Raw genomic sequence first — 18,867 nt, forward strand, 5'->3', positions numbered from 1 at the left:
AAAACAATGGAAGTACAAAGAAGTGCCTAGAAGTACAAAGCTACTTCCAAGTAGATAAAGCCACATGCCTCTATTTTTTTATTATTTTTTTGGCCGTAAATAAGATATGATTTATTGCCATGATTTCCTGAGTAGCAGCACAGTCTAGAAAGCTTCGGGTTTGCAAGAAACCTGAAATATTTTCATTTTCCTGACCATTTCAAAGTTTAGGAAAAAAAAAAAAAAAAAAAAAAAAAAAAAACATGTATGAGTTCTCACAGGATTATTCAATAAATGTTTAAGAAGTCGTGGATTTCATTCCGTTCCTCTAACACATTTGGTAATCAACTGTTCAGCTGAAATGCATGCAGTATCATGAGGAGTTTAAAATATACCTGCCATGTCATATATTTCCCCATCCCTTTAAAGAAGCAATGATGAGGACTGTTGCTCAGGAAGGGCCCCCAGAACTTGCACAGTACAAATTCTTGTGGTAATGAGGAAGTCAGACAACCACAGAGGGGCAACAAGAAGAACAAAAAGACTAGGAAAATGCAGCCTACACAAATGTTTTTAATTTATCATCTGCAGTTTGAATTAGGAAACAGATGGACTTCAAGGTTGGTTCTTCAGTGGATATTTCATTTCTGTAGATTACCACTATTTAACAGTCCAACAACATCTGCATACTTACTTCAAATGTCTGGTTGAGGCCAACACAATAAATTGTGTCACTATCCATAGCCCAAACAGAAACAAAGTTGCACAGAATTTTCCAATTAGGGATATAATCTGGGGACAGGATGAGTAGTTCATACTCCTTGAAGAAAACACTGTTCATAACACACAGAATTTCTGTAGAAAGCGTTTTAGAATTACCTTTGCAGTATTATTTTAGTAAGTGGGTCTTAGTTTCCCTTCGTGGTGGAACTGTTCAAAGTTTGGCGCAATAAATAAATTTCAGAATGAGACATTTTTCTCTTAGATGGCATCTGATAGCGTACATTCTTCCAGAATTTTGTATTTGCTGAACAAGATTTTTCTGAGAAGTCTCCTTTCCATTGGATAGCCCCATGTTTTTGCTTAATGTACCTGACTGATTCTGGCATGCTTGTGTAGTCCAGTATTTCATCCATTTCTATAAGAATTACTTGAGTCCCATCACGGATGAGAGCATTGTACATAGCTAATTGTTGTTCACAAGCATCTTCTAACAGGCAACTAGGTGTTTCCGATGCCAAAATAATTATCAGCCTTCTGCTTTGCTTAAGGGTTTCATCAGCAACACTGACCACAGCTGAAAGAACAATCAAAGTTTGCATAGAAACTTTATAACTGATGCAAAATATTTCATAGTTTTAAATTTTTATGTGTGTATATATGTATATTATATATATGGAATAATAACTAGCTCAGAGAAAGAACTGATAGGTCTAAGATCTCCCAACTATCATCCATGATTCAAGTCCATTGCATAAAATTGCTGACAAAAATTGTTTTCTTCAGTCCCCAGGAGCTTGTTTATCATTAGAAAGAAAATGCAGGTGCTTATAACATCAAAACAGAAATTTGAATATGGAAAACCACCACCACCACCAAAAACAACAACTTATTAGAAATTAACATATTATCCAATGGACAAGAGATCAAATTCTCCATATAAAAACAAACAAATAAACAAGAACAACAACAACAACAAGAACTTAGTTTTAAATTTGCTTTACAATAATAGCTGTTTTTTTTCGGTTGTATATGTAATCTTCTAACCCCAACATATTAATTCTGCTAATTAAACCATACCTTCTCCTGGTAAATCATCCCTTCCTAATATAAAGAGATTATATCCACATTGTTGTTCTAAAACACTGGGGAGAATTCCAAGAACAAAGGTTTCCAGATGACAGAAGCTGCTGCCTCCGCTGCCTTTTGTATACAGGACATACGCATCATAGATTTTCCCATCTAAAACAAACACAAATGTTTCTGTTAAACAGAAAGGAAGAAGCATGTTTCTATTAGGAAATTACAAGGTTTCCTTCTATTACAAGGTTTCATTCTAAACTATTTAAAAAATAGTAATGAGGGATTTATTCACACCTGCCTGACAGAATAACAGCAAAACATTAAAATGCTCTACAGGTCAAAAGGAAGATGATGAACCACAGAATCTGATCTCTTTTTCCTTTCATGGGATAGAACATTGCCAGCAAGTGAGCTGGATGCAAGACCCTGGGGTCTGCAGGAAGGAGTCCCCAGCCCCACAAGTGCCAGGACATTAATAAATTGTCTTATTGCAGGACTTTCTTCGCCACCTCTCCTGAAACAAACCCAACAGCAGTTCTCTCCACTTATGATGAACCACCAGCAAGGGTGGAAAAACGGCAATTCTTTCCTAATAATTATGTGAGTAAAAGGCAGATAGAGACCAGAAAAAGCCTGAAGTTTTGAGAGTCAATATTGCATAATAAACAGGAGTGAAGTGAAGAAACTAAAGCAAAATCAAATTTAACTCAACAAGATAAGTTTTGCTCACCAAGTTATGAAACATAGTTTCTTTGATTTTATATTCCCATTAGAATATTAAAAATTACTGGGAAAACTCAGCTTTTAAATGTTTACTATCTTATTGCACATAATCCATTTACTTTCAAGCTCCGGGGAACTTCAGACAATCAAATTCTAAGGGTTGCCCAAGCAAAATATAAACTATGTTGCACTTATTCCCACTTTTTCACACTCATTCAATGTATTTATCTACACTACATCAACAGAAACACATATTTAATAGATAACACATAATAAGTAATAGAAACACTGAATCACAGAAGAGACAACTAGTATAATTTCTTCTCTTTGGCATGTAACCATCATAACTTGCAGGATTTATAGGAAAAGTGATGAGTAAGACAGAGAAGTTGCGCAAAAACAAACAAATCAACCAACGCTTTTCTCTGAGAAAATGGGAGTCTCATTTTTACTATAAATATTTAATGCACATTTTTAAACAGCTAGTCTATGGGATGTAGCTCTGCTGACACCTATTGATCATCATCAGTGACCACAAATCTACACACAGAGAAACTACTTTACAGAAAAGTGAGTGCAACATGCTAATTGGGGAAAAAAATATAGAGTTCTTTCTGACCATAACTCATCATAACTGTTTTAATTATTCTTCAGTGTTTATCACCTCAATTATGATTACATATTTCACCCACATGACTGAAAAAATCTTTCAGAGCATATCTGAATAATTCTCAAGGAAATTCCAAATATGTTCTATTAAATAATCATATTATTGCTTATAAATAAAGGTAAATGAAAAAAAAAATCGATAGGCTAGTTACAACATAATTAGTCACACTCACTTACCTTCCTTACTTACAAAGGCACATCCAGAATCCCGGTACCAAAGCACCAGGTCAATCTTGAAAATCTTATAGATTATTAAAATAATAAATGTTAAAATCAACAAAGAGAGAAGCCCTCCAATCAGCCATGTTCGTGTATCAGGAACTGCACAAAATATAATAACAATAAAAAGAAAATGTTGAATTTGTCCAAATCTGATCTTTCACACAAACGTAATACAAATTTGAATTTCATATTTTTCATTTCCACCTATTATTTTAATAATGATAAATATATAACTACAGCGACTCCTCCCATATGCATGGGGGACATGCATAAATACACAAAGAGTAATCCTTGTGCATTCTGTTGATGCGATTTATGAGCATTTGGTGTCAAAACCCCTTCCAGGAAAGTCAAGTGATACAAAGACCACAAAAAATAGCAGTAGTCCTTACCTCTGTGTTTTAGTATAATATAGGATGCAACCTGCCCAAAGGCATTTGAAGCTTGACAGACAAATGGTTGTTCATAATCTTCACTATTCACTTCTGAAATTATGAGCTTCACAGAATAGATAGGGCGTCCATCATAAGAAGTTTCCTCCCTATGCAAAAGATGACAAACTGAGACATAAAAACACAGTCCTTTCTGTAATGGCTTCCTTACTAATATCTGAAACATGACAATGGTCACTTCTATCTGCAAATGTCAACTGAACTTCAGTAACAGCAGATGAGTAACTACATTACATGAGGGACACCCAAACAGCAGTTGGGCCTCTTACTGAGGTTTAGCATAGACATCAGAAAACATGAGCCAATCCTATCAGGAGCTGATTCCCCAAAAAATATGATATATATAGACTACAGTACAAACATGTATCTTACAAACATAAACCCCCCTCTTGTTACAGGGGGTTCTCAGCCCCTGTGGAGAGCCCCAGTGCTTGCCTGAAGAGAAAATTGCACAACATGAAATGACTTAACAAGTGGCCCCAGTACAAGGACATCATCTTCTGGTGAGCAGCTCTGGGACAGGGAAGACAATGAAGTTGTCAACCAAAGCAGACAACACTAACTCATGATGCATTCCATCTGCAGGAAATAGGATCTACACTGCTGCTTCATCCCAAGAATCAGAATAGACTCTGAACAGCTATAACATCAGGCTGCACCATTACAACATGCAATGTTGTAACAACAAGTTATTCCCATTGCATAAGGGCACAAAAAAAAAAAATTAAAGCTGCACATTCAATTAGTCATGTTCTGTTATGTGTGACTGATGTTCAAACTAAGTAACTTTTTAACAATCAGCAAAATAAGGGATATTACTACCTCATTAACAGTAGATCTCAAATGCAAAATTAACTAACCAGACTAGTTAGCGAATAACTTTTCGTCCTTTAAAACATACTCTAATTACCACTTCAAATGCAAAATAATAATAAAAAAAGGCTTGAAATAAATCATAGAAACCACATACAGGACCACACAAATCTGTATATGACCAATAGGTTATAGCAGTTTGAACACTGTAAGGAGTAAATGAATCAATGTCATTAATACAAATGACTAGATCCAGAGAATATTATGCTTGCAAATATAACAAGACAACCATTTAAGTGTTAGGAAATATAAAAAAATAACATCACTTTTATGATATCAGCTCAATGACTGTATTATGGTCAAATTGTTTATGACATCACAATTGCTTATGACGTTATAAGATATGACTTCTGTATAGGGTTTTCTCTAGGTGAGCACTAAAAGAATTCAGCATTTATTTCCCCCTTTGTTTTACAATGAGGACTTAATAATTTCTCAGAACCATATTCTTACCTTGAAGATATCATTCTAATTTCTTCATCAGTTTCTCCCTCACAGATGGTGCTTGAGAACGTATAAAAGCAATCACATTTATTCTTCATAGCACCACCGAGAGATGAGGGTTGACAAAAAAGCTAGCTTTCAGTACCTTAGTTCCCAACCAATCGTATCTGTGACACTTTTTCAGACTTCCTTCTGCTTCACTTTTAGTTGCCTTTCCAAGTCAGGTCTAATTTTTTCCCTCCTAACTCCATTTCCCTCCTTTCATCCTCACCTTATCTCACAATTGCTTCACTCAGTCCAAATCTCAGTCTTCCTCTCAGACCCCAACCCATCATGGAAATCTGTCTTCCTTTTCTCCTCTCACTCCACTAAGCTTCAGTGCACATCCTCAACAAAATCTTCCATTAGCTCTCTACCTGATCGCAGTTACACTTCTCTAACTCAAGACTGTTAAAACTAGAAGTCTCAATTTCTCCTGTAAAGCACAGTTTATCCTTCTTGTAACCTTTCAGAGAGGTAGATGGGAAGGACAAGGAGAACACCGGAGAGACAGTCTGAAGATCATGTGGCAGGACATGCTTGACCCCACTGAAAGAGGTCTCGGTCCTCTGGGCCAGAACTTGCTCAGCAGAAAATGCATTACAGTTGTGAGACTGTACGCCTCTGTAGGTCACCTTTTCCCAAGGTCATAAATTTAGACAGGTTTTTATAATGACCAGAAATAACATAATTCACACAAAATCCATGCACCTACTACATTTCAAGTTTCTACATCAAACCAAAAGTGAAATGGAGGAGGCAAGAGTCAGAAAGTTCCACTTTAGTTGCCAACCCAGTATTTTCTAATCTGAAAATATACTTACTCATAAGGCCTTGCAAAAATTCTGCTCATATAAAATACATCAATATACACACCGTTGCCTGTCCAAAACACTTCATACCCATCAGCACCTGTTGTATTGCAATCCACTGTAACCTGTGAGCCTATAAAATTGTGTTACAAAGTGAAAAGTTAATTTTCATACTCTAAAAGCTATACAGTTCTGTTCACAGACTCCCATACAGACCAGCTAAGGAAGGCCCCACACCCTTTCAGAAAAGCTCCTCTAATAGTGCTTATACATTCAGTGATGTGCTGTTTCAAAAAGAGACTGATAGGATGGAAGAGACCAAATCAGGAAGATGTCTCCCTTTGTGGTATCACTTTCCCTGCAGATTCAAAGATGGATCTGTTTTCAGAACCTCTTTCAGAGTGATGGAAAGCAATGGATGTGACAGAGATTCACTTAGTTTCCCTATAACTTTCATCGCATCTGAGAAATTTCCCTATGGCTTTTCTATGGCTTTTTAAGCAATATCCCTTGTCTCTTTCCTTCCCACCCCCAAACACTTCTCCTGCAAGAGACTGCAGGGTGTAAAGGAGAAACTGTTCTGGTCACCGAACTAGTTTTTGTCTAAAGAAAACAAGCACACACTCTTCTTGGGCGTGAATTTTCACTAGGATACAAAATCATATTTTTTATAGGGAAAATTACTTACCAAGTTCCACTTCAATGGAGTTGTTTCGTGGATAAGATATTTCTGGAGGCTTTTTTGGTGGGCTCACTAAGCAAAAGATAGAAAGTCCTTTTCAGAAAAACATGGACAGCTGCAGCCTGTTCTATGCTCTATAACCAAACAACAACCTAAAAACACCCTGTCCTATGGACAAGGTTGGCAGCAATTTTACAACAGACATCACTCAATAGTCAGTGTCATATCTAAGACAGTCATATTTCTTGTGACTTGAAGCTCAACTATTCTTCACTCCACCCTTTCCAAAATGTAGTGCTACTAATCTGATGTCATCATGGTGATGACAGACTCTCTGTTCCATGACATATAAATCATGTAATATTGTACACAGAGGTGCAGAGAAGGATATGGGTAAATATCTATATTATTACCACTTTACAGTCTGGCTAGCTTATCAGCCAGCAACTCACAGATACAAACTGGAGATAAATAATTTTAGACTGCAATTTATCTGTTTTAGACTTTCAATATTATAAAGGTGAAATTAAATTTCTGTACTCCATTAAAGGCCTTACAGTTCTGCCCAGAGCACTATCTAAAGGAAGTACAACACCAACCTTCCTGTTTAGATGTTTACATTAGTACTAGGCATGCAACACTCTGGAAAGTTTATTTCTCTGTACAAGTTACAAAGGAAGAGTAGTCAACAGAGTGGTAACAGTAGATTAAAATATATAAATTCTCATGTAGCATTTATTTCCCTTTTTTAGGTGCAAACTAATTGTCCTATGTGTGTCTACCACAAATTGAATCTTTTAACTGTCATTAGAAACCTGGACAAAGTTTTGTAGAGTCCTTGCTATAAACAAAAAGTGAATTTATCTACTTACCTGCTACAGTCAGAATAACGTCTCGTGAAATGTTATATTGCTTTCCATTGTAGATATATGTTGTTTTGCAAGTATAGTTTCCTTGATCTTGCACAGTCACATTGAAAATCACAAGATCACTGTTTAAAAAGGCAAACCTTCTCCCTTTTAATAGCTGACAGTCCTAAACATGGGTAAAGAACTCACATCACTATCACATGATTTGTAACTCTTTAATGCAATCTGAGCTTTCAGTGGACCACAACATAAGGATGGATTCCTTGTACGGCCTGAGGAAGGGGAAGGGGGCTAAAATAAAAGCAAACCACAGTTCATTTTGACTCTGGGTTTCTAATTCACAGATACACCCATTATTCTCATATTAAAAAAAAAAAATATATATATATAAAAGAGAGAAATAAGGAAGTGACATGGAGGGGTCAGGTTTTATAAAAGTATTTGTTAATGAAGAATCACTCAATAATTAGACTTAATTTTTTCAAGTACTCAAATATTCTCAGTATCTTATAGATCGCACAGGCATGAGGCAGTAATGCTGGAGAAGGCAATATGTTCTTAACAGAAGTAGCCATAAAATAATTGTAAACAATACAAAATGACATTTATTTGATGGAACAATACTGAACACACAATGGATATGTTTTGTCTCACAAAGCACTTACTGTTTCCACGCAAAAGAAATGAATGACAGTGTTTCACTACCAGGTTAAAAGATGCCACCTAGTGGATATATGGGTCAAAGCTACATTTAAACTGAATTTCTATCCCATTATTCAAAAAAAATTGTATATAACTTTAGAAGATGAAAGTTTTATTCCCCCTCCTCCAGTTGTTCTAAAATATTCTTTCTCACATTTATAATAAATATGTAGTTTTTCTCCTACAATTCATAAACCTCAGTTACTTATATTTTAAATAATTGATATAATAATTAAATAATTTATGTCAGTAAAAAAGAGGGTATTGTTACCTTATACCAGCGAACAGGCAGAATATTCTTCTCATTCCTGAAGTAACTCAAGTGTGGACACACAACCTTTGCAGATGATGAAGTAAATACCACCTCCTCTACAGCAAATTTTTTGTTTAAGCATGAACCATCAATCCTCTCAAAAACCGTTACTTTTGTAGACATTTTGCTGCAGCTTGTCAAATTCCTGCAACTAACATAACGTAATTAAGCTACTTGACATATTTTCCAACTCAAAAATGTATTGTATTCTTTTTGGAAGAGAAAGAGAGGACTACAATTTATAATTTCTCTTATAGATTTACTTTTGCCTACCAAAAAAAAAAAAAAAAAAAAAAAAAAAAGACTTACATCCCCCAATACCACTATAAAGTTAGTTTTTGTGAACATATTCCCCCTTCTTCTCCCTTCTTATTTAGTATTTCTCTTACCCCAAAAATCCTACTTGCTTTTTAAAAGTTATTCCATTTGCAACTCATTTCTATAGCAATTTAATTTTTTTAACCATCACCTTATGACACATTCATAATCTCCAGAATCTTCTAACATTGCAGGGAGAAACCAAATTAAATTCTTCTGCTGATGAATTCTAGAAAGTTTGTCTCTAGGCACAGCTGTCTGGTTACCAACTTTATACCATGTTAAGTTGTAGTCTCCACTTTTAACATTCAAGCTCTTTTCCAGAGAACATGTAATAGCAAGAGGCTGCCCAGCAGGCACAAGACTGTGCCTAAACATCACATCATAGGCTTCATATTTCTCTAAAGGAAAGAGATAAACGTTAAAGAAAACCTCAAACATTGGGAAAGAATACACTGAACTACTGATCATTGATCATGTTTACTAAGTTTATTGTAGTGTTCACCTTCATTCTTACGTCATTTACTAAAATACAATTATAATCCCTTGTCTTTGGAGTTGAGAGCATTATTCAATAATATACAGATGTGCTATTGAAGTGAAATGCTGTTTTCCAAGTGCAACTTCTATGTTTAACAGAATCACTTTGTAGCTGATTGTCATTTGTATGTTTAGTTCAGATGCAAATGATTAGAGTCCTTGCATTTCTTCAGTCTGTTTCACTCACATAATACACATGTGCACACACATTTTTCAAATTTAGTGTCTTTATTTGCTACTTTCACTTAAGTATAGGCAAAGTAAGTTTTTAAGGCAGACTAAACTTGCAGTACCCAAATGTCCTAAGAGGACAATAAAAGTTAAAGTTGCAGTTGTACAAGAATTAAATTTGCTATGGAAATTTCAACTCATCCCTCATTTTATGAGCATTTAGAGAGGAACTTTTACAAGCACTTATGATGAGCTCATTTTCTTTCCCCTGAACCCAAGGAGATTCAGATGGGAAAAGAGCAACACCACAAGAATTTTTATTTTATTTTATTTTATTTTATTTTTTTGTCAGTACAACAAAAAAAGCAGCAACTCGGGATACGCTGGTCACATTCCAGAGTCAGTACTATTTATCTAAAATAACTTGTTTTACTAGAATGCAAGAACAGCCATGCACGGCCATGCAAGCATCTGTCCAGTCCAAAAGCCTGTCTCTGATAACAGTCAGTTCCATATGTATAAGAAAGTAAAGTAGGACAGGATGTGTAAATTAATAGTTTGTTTCTGGCCCCTCTCTTCCCTTTCATGCTCTTCATGAAATACTATTGCCTTTTATTATTTCTCTGGGTATCATTTATTTCTTGTTATGAGAAATGACAACATAAACATTCCATTATTTGCCTACTCTCTTGTAGTCATGATTTTACTGACCTCTGCCACACCTTCCCTATGTCATCTCTTTTCTTTACCTCAGAATCCTCATTCATTTAATGATTTCTCATATGGAAGCCATCACATCTCAGACAACACTGTCACCTACTTCTTTGCCTATTTTGACCCAGTCTTTCCCAGATGGAATAATCAGAATTGCAGAGTTCAACTGATGCACATTTACCATGAAGTTATATAAGGCATAACAAAGCCTTGTTTTCTAATGTATTTCTTTCCTAAAATTCTGCTTTTCTGACCATCAGTGAAGACACAGATAATGATTCCAGAGAGCATCCAGAGATGTCAAAGTAGTATTTTTCCCAAGAATTTCTACCTTAATGTTCTCACCATCTAGTACACGCATATATCCTACATGCATACCAAATTACTTAACAAGACACTGAATAGCTCAGATATCTGTACAGATTGCTCCATAACTTTGATGGTTATGAAATGAAGACCAGTAATTACTTGCTGTGGCCACACAAATTGATGCATTTTTCTGCCACTAAGTCCTAAGGCTTGGAAATAGTATCATATTTTGAGCACTTCCTGCTTTACATTCTCTGAAATCCCTCTCCCCTAATGCTGACCATTATTTTAACTTAGCTTCAAAAACAAAATATCCAAACGACTGGTGAGTGTAGGAACTTGTCCATCCACAGACAATAGAAACTCAAGGAATGGAAATTCAGAGTGTTTTTCTTCTAACAATCTGGCATTGCAGCAAGATTCTAGGTAGCAAGACAAGATTATTACAGCAACTCATTTGATCCATTTGAAAAGTTTTAACATGCACTGGATTCTTGGTTGACAACTGAAGGGCAGAAATTAAACTGAATACTCTTGTAGTTTTACAAAAATCTAGACATTGTATCAATTGTCAAATGGCTGTATTTTCCAACATGGAAAAAAGTCATATGAACACACTTTGGAAAGTTAGAACTACAATTCCTTTCATCAGTTCATACACCAGAGAGTTGTGTTGCCATTCAGAGGTACCTCGACAGGCTGCAGAAATGAGCTGACAGGAATCTCCTGAAGTCCAACAAAGGTAAATGCAAAGTCCTGTACATGGGGAAGAATCCCCTCAGGGTCCAGGAGACTCCAGACTACCTTCAGGTCCTGGCAGACCATAAGTCAGAAATGCTTGGTCATGGCAAAGGTAGCTAAAGGTGTCCTGGGCTGCATTAGAAAGAGTGCTGCCCACAGGCTGAGAGAAGTGATCCTTCCTGCACTCAGCAATGGTGAGATGCATCTGGAGTAGCACTTGCTAGTACAAGAGAGAAATGGATTTACTGGAGTCTAGTGAAGGGCCACAAAGATGACTAAGGGACTGGAGCATCAGAGAGGCCAAGAGAGCTGGGACTGTTCAACTTGAAGAGAAAGCTTGGTGGTGGAGTGGATCTTATCAATGTGTAAACTTATACACCTGATGGAACAGAATGAAAAAGAGGGAGACAGCTTCTTCCCAGCAGTGCCTACTGACAGGACAATAGGCATGAGACACACTGAAACACACGAAATTCCATCTGAACACAAGAAAATACTTTCTTACTATAAGGGTGATCAAACACTGGAACAGGTTGCTCAGAGAGGTTGTGGAGTCTCCATCTGTGGAGATGTTTAAAACAAAACTGAACATGGTCCTGGGCAACCTGCTCCAGCTGACCCTTCTTTGAGCTGGAAGATTGGACTAGATGATCTCAAGAGGTCACCTACAACCTAAGTGATTTTGTGTAAGATAGTACATAAGATATCACACTTTACAGGCTCCTGCTTTTAGAAATGTTTTTAAAAAATCTTTCCAGCAAGCACATAAAATTAACCTTCACCATTAAATTTAATTTTCAGCCATTTTCACAGAAAATTACTATTACGTATGTGAAAAGTTAAGTTTCCAAACAAGGCATTCCATAGCCACCAATGAACCTACCTGCAATAATTAAAGACAGAAATGCTGTTGTGATCTTGCAGGATAGTAATGTTTTTGCTGTAATGTTTCCCTACAGGAAAGGAAAGAAAATCTTGAATTACTGTTTTCCAATATAAATTTCCACAACTGAAAATCAACATTTGCATTACACAGTTTCTATAACATATTCAGTGTCTTTTGACAACTGTACTTTTCTCATATAAGTGTATTCACTTCACATGTTTGTAGCATATTAAAAGGAACCATCTACCTTACAGGAAAATACAACCATCTCTAGGATTAAAAAGCAATAATTACGAGGCCACCCCACTACATAACACGTTTTCTCTTAGAAAAGGAAGGCTCAATTCTGATTGAATGTGACAGGCAACTAGCTATACATAAGAATGTGTATGCCAGCAACATCAGAGGTCCTTCAAAAGCAATATCCTGTCTCAAGCTGTGGCCAATATCAGATGTCTTGGGAAATAAAGTGCAAGAGAACAAGAATATACAGACATTCCTCTGGAATAGTCTCCTAGAATCCATCAAATCATGATTTAGGAAGCTATGCCAGAGTCAGTCTCTAGATACTTGATAGCCCCCAGCAGATTTTTTCCCACGAAACTAGTCCAACAACCTCCAAAGCCATTGAAACCATGGCAAGGAGCCACAGATTTTAAATACTGACACAGAAAATTGCCTTGGCTTGTTTTGAGCCTGTTATCTGCTCTTTTTATCTGACAGCTCCTAACTTTTATACCAGAAGAGAAAAAAAAAAAATAGTGATCATTTCCTATTCAGCTTGTCAAGCACTCAGAATTTTCCACATCTCTAGCACACTCCTCCCCAGTTTTTGTTTTTACAAGTTAGTTTTTATCTTTTTAACTGTCCCTTAGATGGAGCCTGATTTCATACATCTGATCATCTTTGCCACCATCTTCTGTACCTTCCTGGAGATCTCCAAAGGCCACCTGGAGATGGTCCTGGGCAGCCTGCTCTGGGTGGCCCTGCTGGAGCAGGGGTTGGATGAGGTGGCTTCCAGAGGTCCCTGCCAACCTCATCCCCTCAGTGTGATTCCCCAGGTACACTACAGCCTGCCTGAGATGGTGAGGAAAAAACAGAAGTGGCATCCAGTCATCAAAACATAGATGTATTACAGATTTATGAATGGAAACAATTATTTATTCTGGACTAATTTCTAATAACTTCATAGTAATTTCTAAACTTCTATTCATTCTTTGACTACGACTAAGTATTGACCTAATATTTTCATGGGCCTGTGATCGCATCACTGAGTGTTAAAAAGTCAGGGAAGCCCAGTCAGCCACTCTGTATGTGATGTTAGTATTTCACCCATATGTTTTCATTTAAAATTTTCTTTACATTTACCTGCATAGCTATCGTGACATCTTGATGACACTCTTTGCAATTAACACCTCCACTTTTTACCCTGAATAACTTTGTATTGTCAGTGAATTCTGCCACTGCAACAGTTCTGCATTGTCCAGATCATTAAAAAAATAGGCTGAACAGAAAAGGTTCACTTGGGACTTCACTGGCAATCTTCCTCCACTTCAGAAACTGAGCATTTATCTTTTAACTACTTATTTATACATGTGAGACTACATATACCATAGCAGTCTGGTTTCACTGAGTGCTCTGCTGAATGCCTTTTGGAAATTAAGACAGATTATATTAACCATGTCTTCTGCAGCCAGTGTGTTCACATACACATCTACACTTCTAATACACTTGTAGTGTTTGTGGGCCGTGACTTCCCTTCACAAAAGTTAATGCTGACTCCATCCTTATATAATGCATTGAAAATTTTGCTAATTCTCTTCTTGAAAGCTACCTTCTGCAGATACCTACTACACTTTTTACACAGCTATGAAAGGAAAAATGCAGTTATACGAGCTGAAGAACAATCAGGAGAATCCCATCCTGATGTTAAAAATCTTTAGCTAATCACCAACCTAAACAGTAATCAAATATGATGCTTCCGAATCTGTGTCTTTCTTCACCAAACTGACTCTGGAGTGCGCCATACATTGAGTCATACCCACTGCTTTTTGCAATGCCTGCTTTGCTCCTTCCTCCCCTTCTCTTCCCTCATTGCAATTTCCGTTCTAATTACCAGGCACGTCTTTTCTTGCTTAGCTTTAAGGAGTTAAGTGCCCACAAGAACACTGAGCATAAAAAGAAACACATTATGCTCTAAATCACCAGAGGCGTTTCATGTGTGTTTGTACAAAACTCCACCTTTCTTGACTAAATGTGATGAGTAGACAGTCTTTCTTAAAATTTCTATATTTTAGTTTTAAAGAAGATTAAAATATTTTAATGGAAATAATTTAGAGAGAAAACAGGACTGAATGGACTCCACTTTTGACCAGGTATTTTCTTTATAACTTTTTGAATCATTTTTTAATAAGCTCTGTTCTATTACCTTACCATATTACTCTGTCTCAAATATGCTTTCCAAGCAGTTTTTGCCTCACCAGCAGATTCAGAAACTATCCAGCGGTAGTATTTTGCCATATCCTGAAGAACAGTCATTCAGGTCCCTCCTCTATAAGTTCAATGTTCTTTCTAAATAGTTCTTTTTTGTTGTTGTTGTTTTGTTTTGTTTTGTTTTTAACTTGCCCTGTTGCCAACATGGAAGAGCTGCAAGTATATAGCACTGTGTAAAACCAGGCACTTGAACTGCTCTGAGGGGACCCACACTGAAAAAAAAAAATCCATTTATATTTAAGTTATATCTGACAGCAAAACAGGCTCTGTTCTGTAGACATGTTTTCATAAATCATGCTGAAAATAATAAAGTATGACTGCAGAATCAAGTGCAAATGTTTTTCCTACCACATTATGCCATGGCAAACAGTTAAATTTCTCCCTTTTCCCAGCCATTTTGTCCACATCTTGAGTCTGCAAGTGACCTGTAGAGCTTTACCATTCAGGACAGAATTCAGCTGCTATTATTTTTGCCCAAATTCTCCAGAAGGGGAAAAAATCGTTGTATCTGAGGCCATGTCCACAGTTTCACCCTGAAAGGAAATATCCTCATCAGTTTAAAAGACAGACGGACAGGCAGAAATGTCTGAAAGACACTTCTGTTTATCCCTTTCAAAGTAGATATACTCAATTAAAAAAATAAAAAATAAAAAATAAAAAAATAAAAATAAAATAATAATAAAAAAACAAACATAGTCTCATCAAAACTTTGAAGAATCATGGCTTTCAGTAATTACTGCACACTCACAGCACTTTTTCTTTGAATGTCTTGTTCAAACACACAGATGGATTAAAATGTGTAACACTCCTGTTCTTGGAACTGAAGAGAACTAACACACACAAGACTATGACACCATTTCTTTTACATAAACCCACAAATATTTTAAATCAGAAAATGTATATACATACATACTACCTTAAATGCTTCTAACTGCACAGTCTGCCCTGACTCTTCGTGAGAACTTGTCAAGTCCCTCCCGGTTGCAGCAAATGCCTGTGCTCGCAATATAGCTGACGCTGGAGAGCTGTGTTAGTCCACCCATTCAGAGGTGGTTACGGAAACAGGACTTTCATTTGTGATCTATTTTTAGCCATTTTTCTGTGAATCACCCACATCCCTTGCCACGCAGGGGACCAAAATGCTTTACAGCATTACAATTTTTACCTATTCCTCGAAACACGCATGTGAGTGGGGCAGAGGACCTGAGCATAATGGCACTCCCGGTCCCCAACCAGCCTGTGCTGAGCAAGCCAACGGCGCTGTGATGGGCTACGCACACCGATCCAGCCCAGGAGCCAACGCTTAAATTCAGAGAAAAAGTACTTGTATAAATCCTCTCCGAAATTAAGTCAGATTAAACCACGCATTACTCGCGGAGGAAAACACTGACCTTTTGTGAAATATTTCACCCCTGCTTGTAAACAGTTTCCAGCCCTGTTTAGCCAAAAGACAACACTTTGGTCAGAGACACCACCCTGCCCCCTGTCTCTGCACCCTCTCCCCCCCAAAAAAACAGGACCTGGAAGATTACCTGTACACCTGTACCGATTTTCCTGGAGGGAAAGAGGGATTATCCCAACCCTGCTGATGCCAAATGACTTGCAACACGACTGACAAGAAGAGCATGGGTACCTGCTCCAAGCTCACATCAGCTGCTGCCCTACCCAAGCCCTGCTCCCAGACACCTAGCTCAGGCTGGTGGGCACCTTCCTGATCCCCCCATCCCCCTGACAGCTCCGAGGGCTCCCAGGGGAAACCCCACTGCTGTCTACCTGCTGCCTGGCTCCCTGGCAGTCTGTGTAGGGGCTGAGAGGGGTGAGAGGGGCCCCTCACCCCGTCCTGTGGGCAGCTCCAGCCGGTGAAGCCTCCTCTTCCCTTTCCACTGTTCGCAGGCAGCGGCGATGGTGGTGGTGAGGCAGCCCCACGTCAGGGCTGGGCTCCCCTCCCCACCCGGCAAGCTGTTACCTCAGCTGCAATCACAACAGACTGTCACGGACTTTTTTTTTTTTTTTTCTATTTTTTTGCCTTGTTTTTTTTTTTTTTTTTTTTTTTTCTTGTATCACAGGCAGCTTCTTATCGCTGTGGCAGAAGCACGCTTCTGTAGCTGAGGAGACGGTGTGCCTTCAAGGTGGAGGCGCCAGAAGGAGCCCCTCGGGGACACCAGCTGTTTGTTAGCTTTTTCAAGAGGTTGCCTTAACAGCTTGGTCATGCTGTGTGTCACGCTGAACTATTTTGTGGCTCAAACGTGAACATACTGGTGTAGTCCCATCTCACTGCCAAGCTTTTACCTGCAAACTCAGCACGTACAAAGTAGCCCTGATGGGGTATTTGGAGGTTACTTGGCTTGCGGCTGCTCTAGGAGCGCTGTGTTCACAATACGCCAGTGTGTGGGGCTCTCTGCTTCACTCACACGCCACTGCTGGACTCAGAGCTCTTCAAAACCACACAGCCAGTACAGAATCAGACACAAGCATTTTACCGCTGTAGCTTGCTGATTAACTTACCTGAAAATACATGGTCAGATAGAGCAAAGCACGTTCCTAGGTTCCTTCCAAAGTAATCAGAAATCACAGGCACTTTGGGACTGCCGAGGCAGGTTCTCATTCTTGGTAAAAGTACATCGTAAACACATTTGCTAAACTTGCTAAGCCAGTTATAAACACTTCAGGAAAGCTGTGGAGAATAATCGTTGCTTATCCTGTTTGTCCCACCCTGCTTTTATTTTTGTTGTGCTTTCTGGCACTGTTTCTAAACTGTATCTACCAAATACAAACACATTCTACCATCCTGCTCACCACATGACAACCACAGATTAGATGAGGTAAGATAAGAGCCGAAGCTCTGCTATGCCTGCGTATGTTGCCCTCCACCAAAGGAAGGTACTTAGTGCTGGCTGCAGGCGTGTTGTAACAGCTCCAGACGTTATCCTGTTGGGAGGAACACAGAGAATGAACTCATTCCTGGCTCAGTAAAGAGTTAAGGATTTACGCAGTCACCTCCTCTGTCTTTTGTCAGCAATTATACCCGTATTTCATTTTGAAAATGTTTCTTACGCACTTACTGCTTAAGGTCAAATTATTTTTATGTAAGTTTTCTACTTTCCATGTTATTTTGCACTAACAAAAAACATCTGTGGGTTCAAATCTGTTTATCATAAAGACAAGTGAGGGGTTCCATAATCTGTTCTACTGCTTTTTTTCTAGAAGCGCTAATTAAAAAAAAAAAAAAATCATTTTTGAAGAATACTGAGACATACACATAGGAGGTTCTGCTGAGTGAATCACAGAATGGCCAAGGTTGGTAGAGACCTCTGAAGTATTCCTTTTTTCTCATAACTTCACTATAATATCACTAATAGTGAAAAAATGTTTCTGGTTAACAAAATGTTGTTAAAACATTACCAAAATGAACAGGTAAAATGAGATCTATTCAATCATTCAACTTTGCAGAGACTGATAAGAATTAGAATTCAGCAAATCCTCTGGAGGAATATCACCTGAAATGACTGGGTTTCATGAGACAGCAAAATCCGGGGGTACGTCACACCTGAAGTACAGAATTTGGCTGTTACAAGTCAAAAAGGCAGGGAAGACCAGAGAAGTCCAACACCTGACATTGGTTTGCATGACCATTTGATGTTGTCACCAGCACCACTTCAAAGCAGACCAAGAACCACCAGCTCCAGCAACAAAGCCGTGAAGCTCTGAGGCAGAATGATGTTGCAATTTGCACAGGGAGGACTCTAACTCAACTTATCAGTTCCATCTTCGAAAATGGATTGCAGCAGAGCAATGGTCATGACATGGCTTATCTTTCTGTGACTGCGGAGGTGGTAATGAGTAATGAGGAGAACAGATTTGTGTGTAGAAGTTGGTATATTTCATTTTTCCCCAAATGATGTATTTGTCAACTAGGATCTTTCTGTGAAATCCTTTTTTTTTTTTTTAATTATTTTTTTTCCCCACCTTGGATAGTATTTCATTGATAAATGATATATAAACAATGAGAATACCTGAAACAAGTATTTCATTCCTTCTGCAAATCAGAGCGAGAATGTTCGCTGCTGTATGGGTGGGACTGAAGTTGGCTGACTACAGTCTGAAATAAAACCT

At 37.8% G+C, this 18,867-nt stretch overlaps 1 protein-coding gene across 9 annotated transcripts; it reads right to left on the reverse strand.

Annotated features, from left to right (window-relative positions):
• Positions 1-211: 211 nt before the first annotated feature.
• On the reverse strand, positions 212-17,392 carry LOC309891921 (interleukin-1 receptor-like 2). Of its 9 annotated transcripts, XM_082784866.1 has the most exons (13): positions 16,528-16,575; positions 16,146-16,189; positions 15,103-15,287; positions 12,259-12,328; positions 9,052-9,301; positions 8,541-8,733; positions 7,571-7,733; positions 6,705-6,770; positions 6,029-6,149; positions 3,789-3,937; positions 3,352-3,495; positions 1,780-1,941; positions 212-1,276 (listed from the first exon to the last, which is right to left on the reverse strand). In XM_082784866.1, the coding sequence occupies exons 3-13, from the start codon at positions 15,148-15,150 to the stop codon at positions 888-890; spliced, it is 1,755 nt and encodes a 584-aa protein (XP_082640992.1). In that variant the 5' UTR covers positions 15,151-15,287; positions 16,146-16,189; positions 16,528-16,575; the 3' UTR covers positions 212-887. The 9 variants fall into 9 exon arrangements, with proteins under 9 accessions (XP_082640992.1, XP_082641000.1, XP_082640993.1 ...); XM_082784874.1 differs by lacking the exons at positions 16,146-16,189; positions 16,528-16,575 and adding an exon at positions 17,260-17,392 and having other exon boundaries at positions 15,194-15,287; XM_082784867.1 differs by lacking the exons at positions 16,146-16,189; positions 16,528-16,575 and adding an exon at positions 17,260-17,392.
• Between the last annotated feature and the right edge of the window lie 1,475 nt (positions 17,393-18,867).

This window comes from Aythya marila, assembly GCF_965140915.1.
Source record: "Aythya marila genome assembly, chromosome: 1".
In the NCBI taxonomy this organism is placed as follows: Eukaryota; Metazoa; Chordata; class Aves; order Anseriformes; family Anatidae; genus Aythya; species Aythya marila.

What these genes read in the sequence shown, in the direction of transcription:
- LOC309891921 (XM_082784867.1), bottom strand. Translation starts at nt 15,150, where the DNA reads ATGGCTGGGAAAAGGGAGAAATTTAACTGTTTGCCATGGCATAATGTG. An exon ending in TGCCTGTTCGCTGGTATAAG is followed by an intron (nt 7,734 to 8,540) that starts GTAACAATACCC and finishes ACCCATGTTTAG; the next exon opens with GACTGTCAGCTATTAAAAGG. An exon ending in GGATGATTTACCAGGAGAAG is followed by an intron (nt 1,277 to 1,779) that starts GTATGGTTTAAT and finishes TTGTTCTTTCAG; the next exon opens with CTGTGGTCAGTGTTGCTGAT.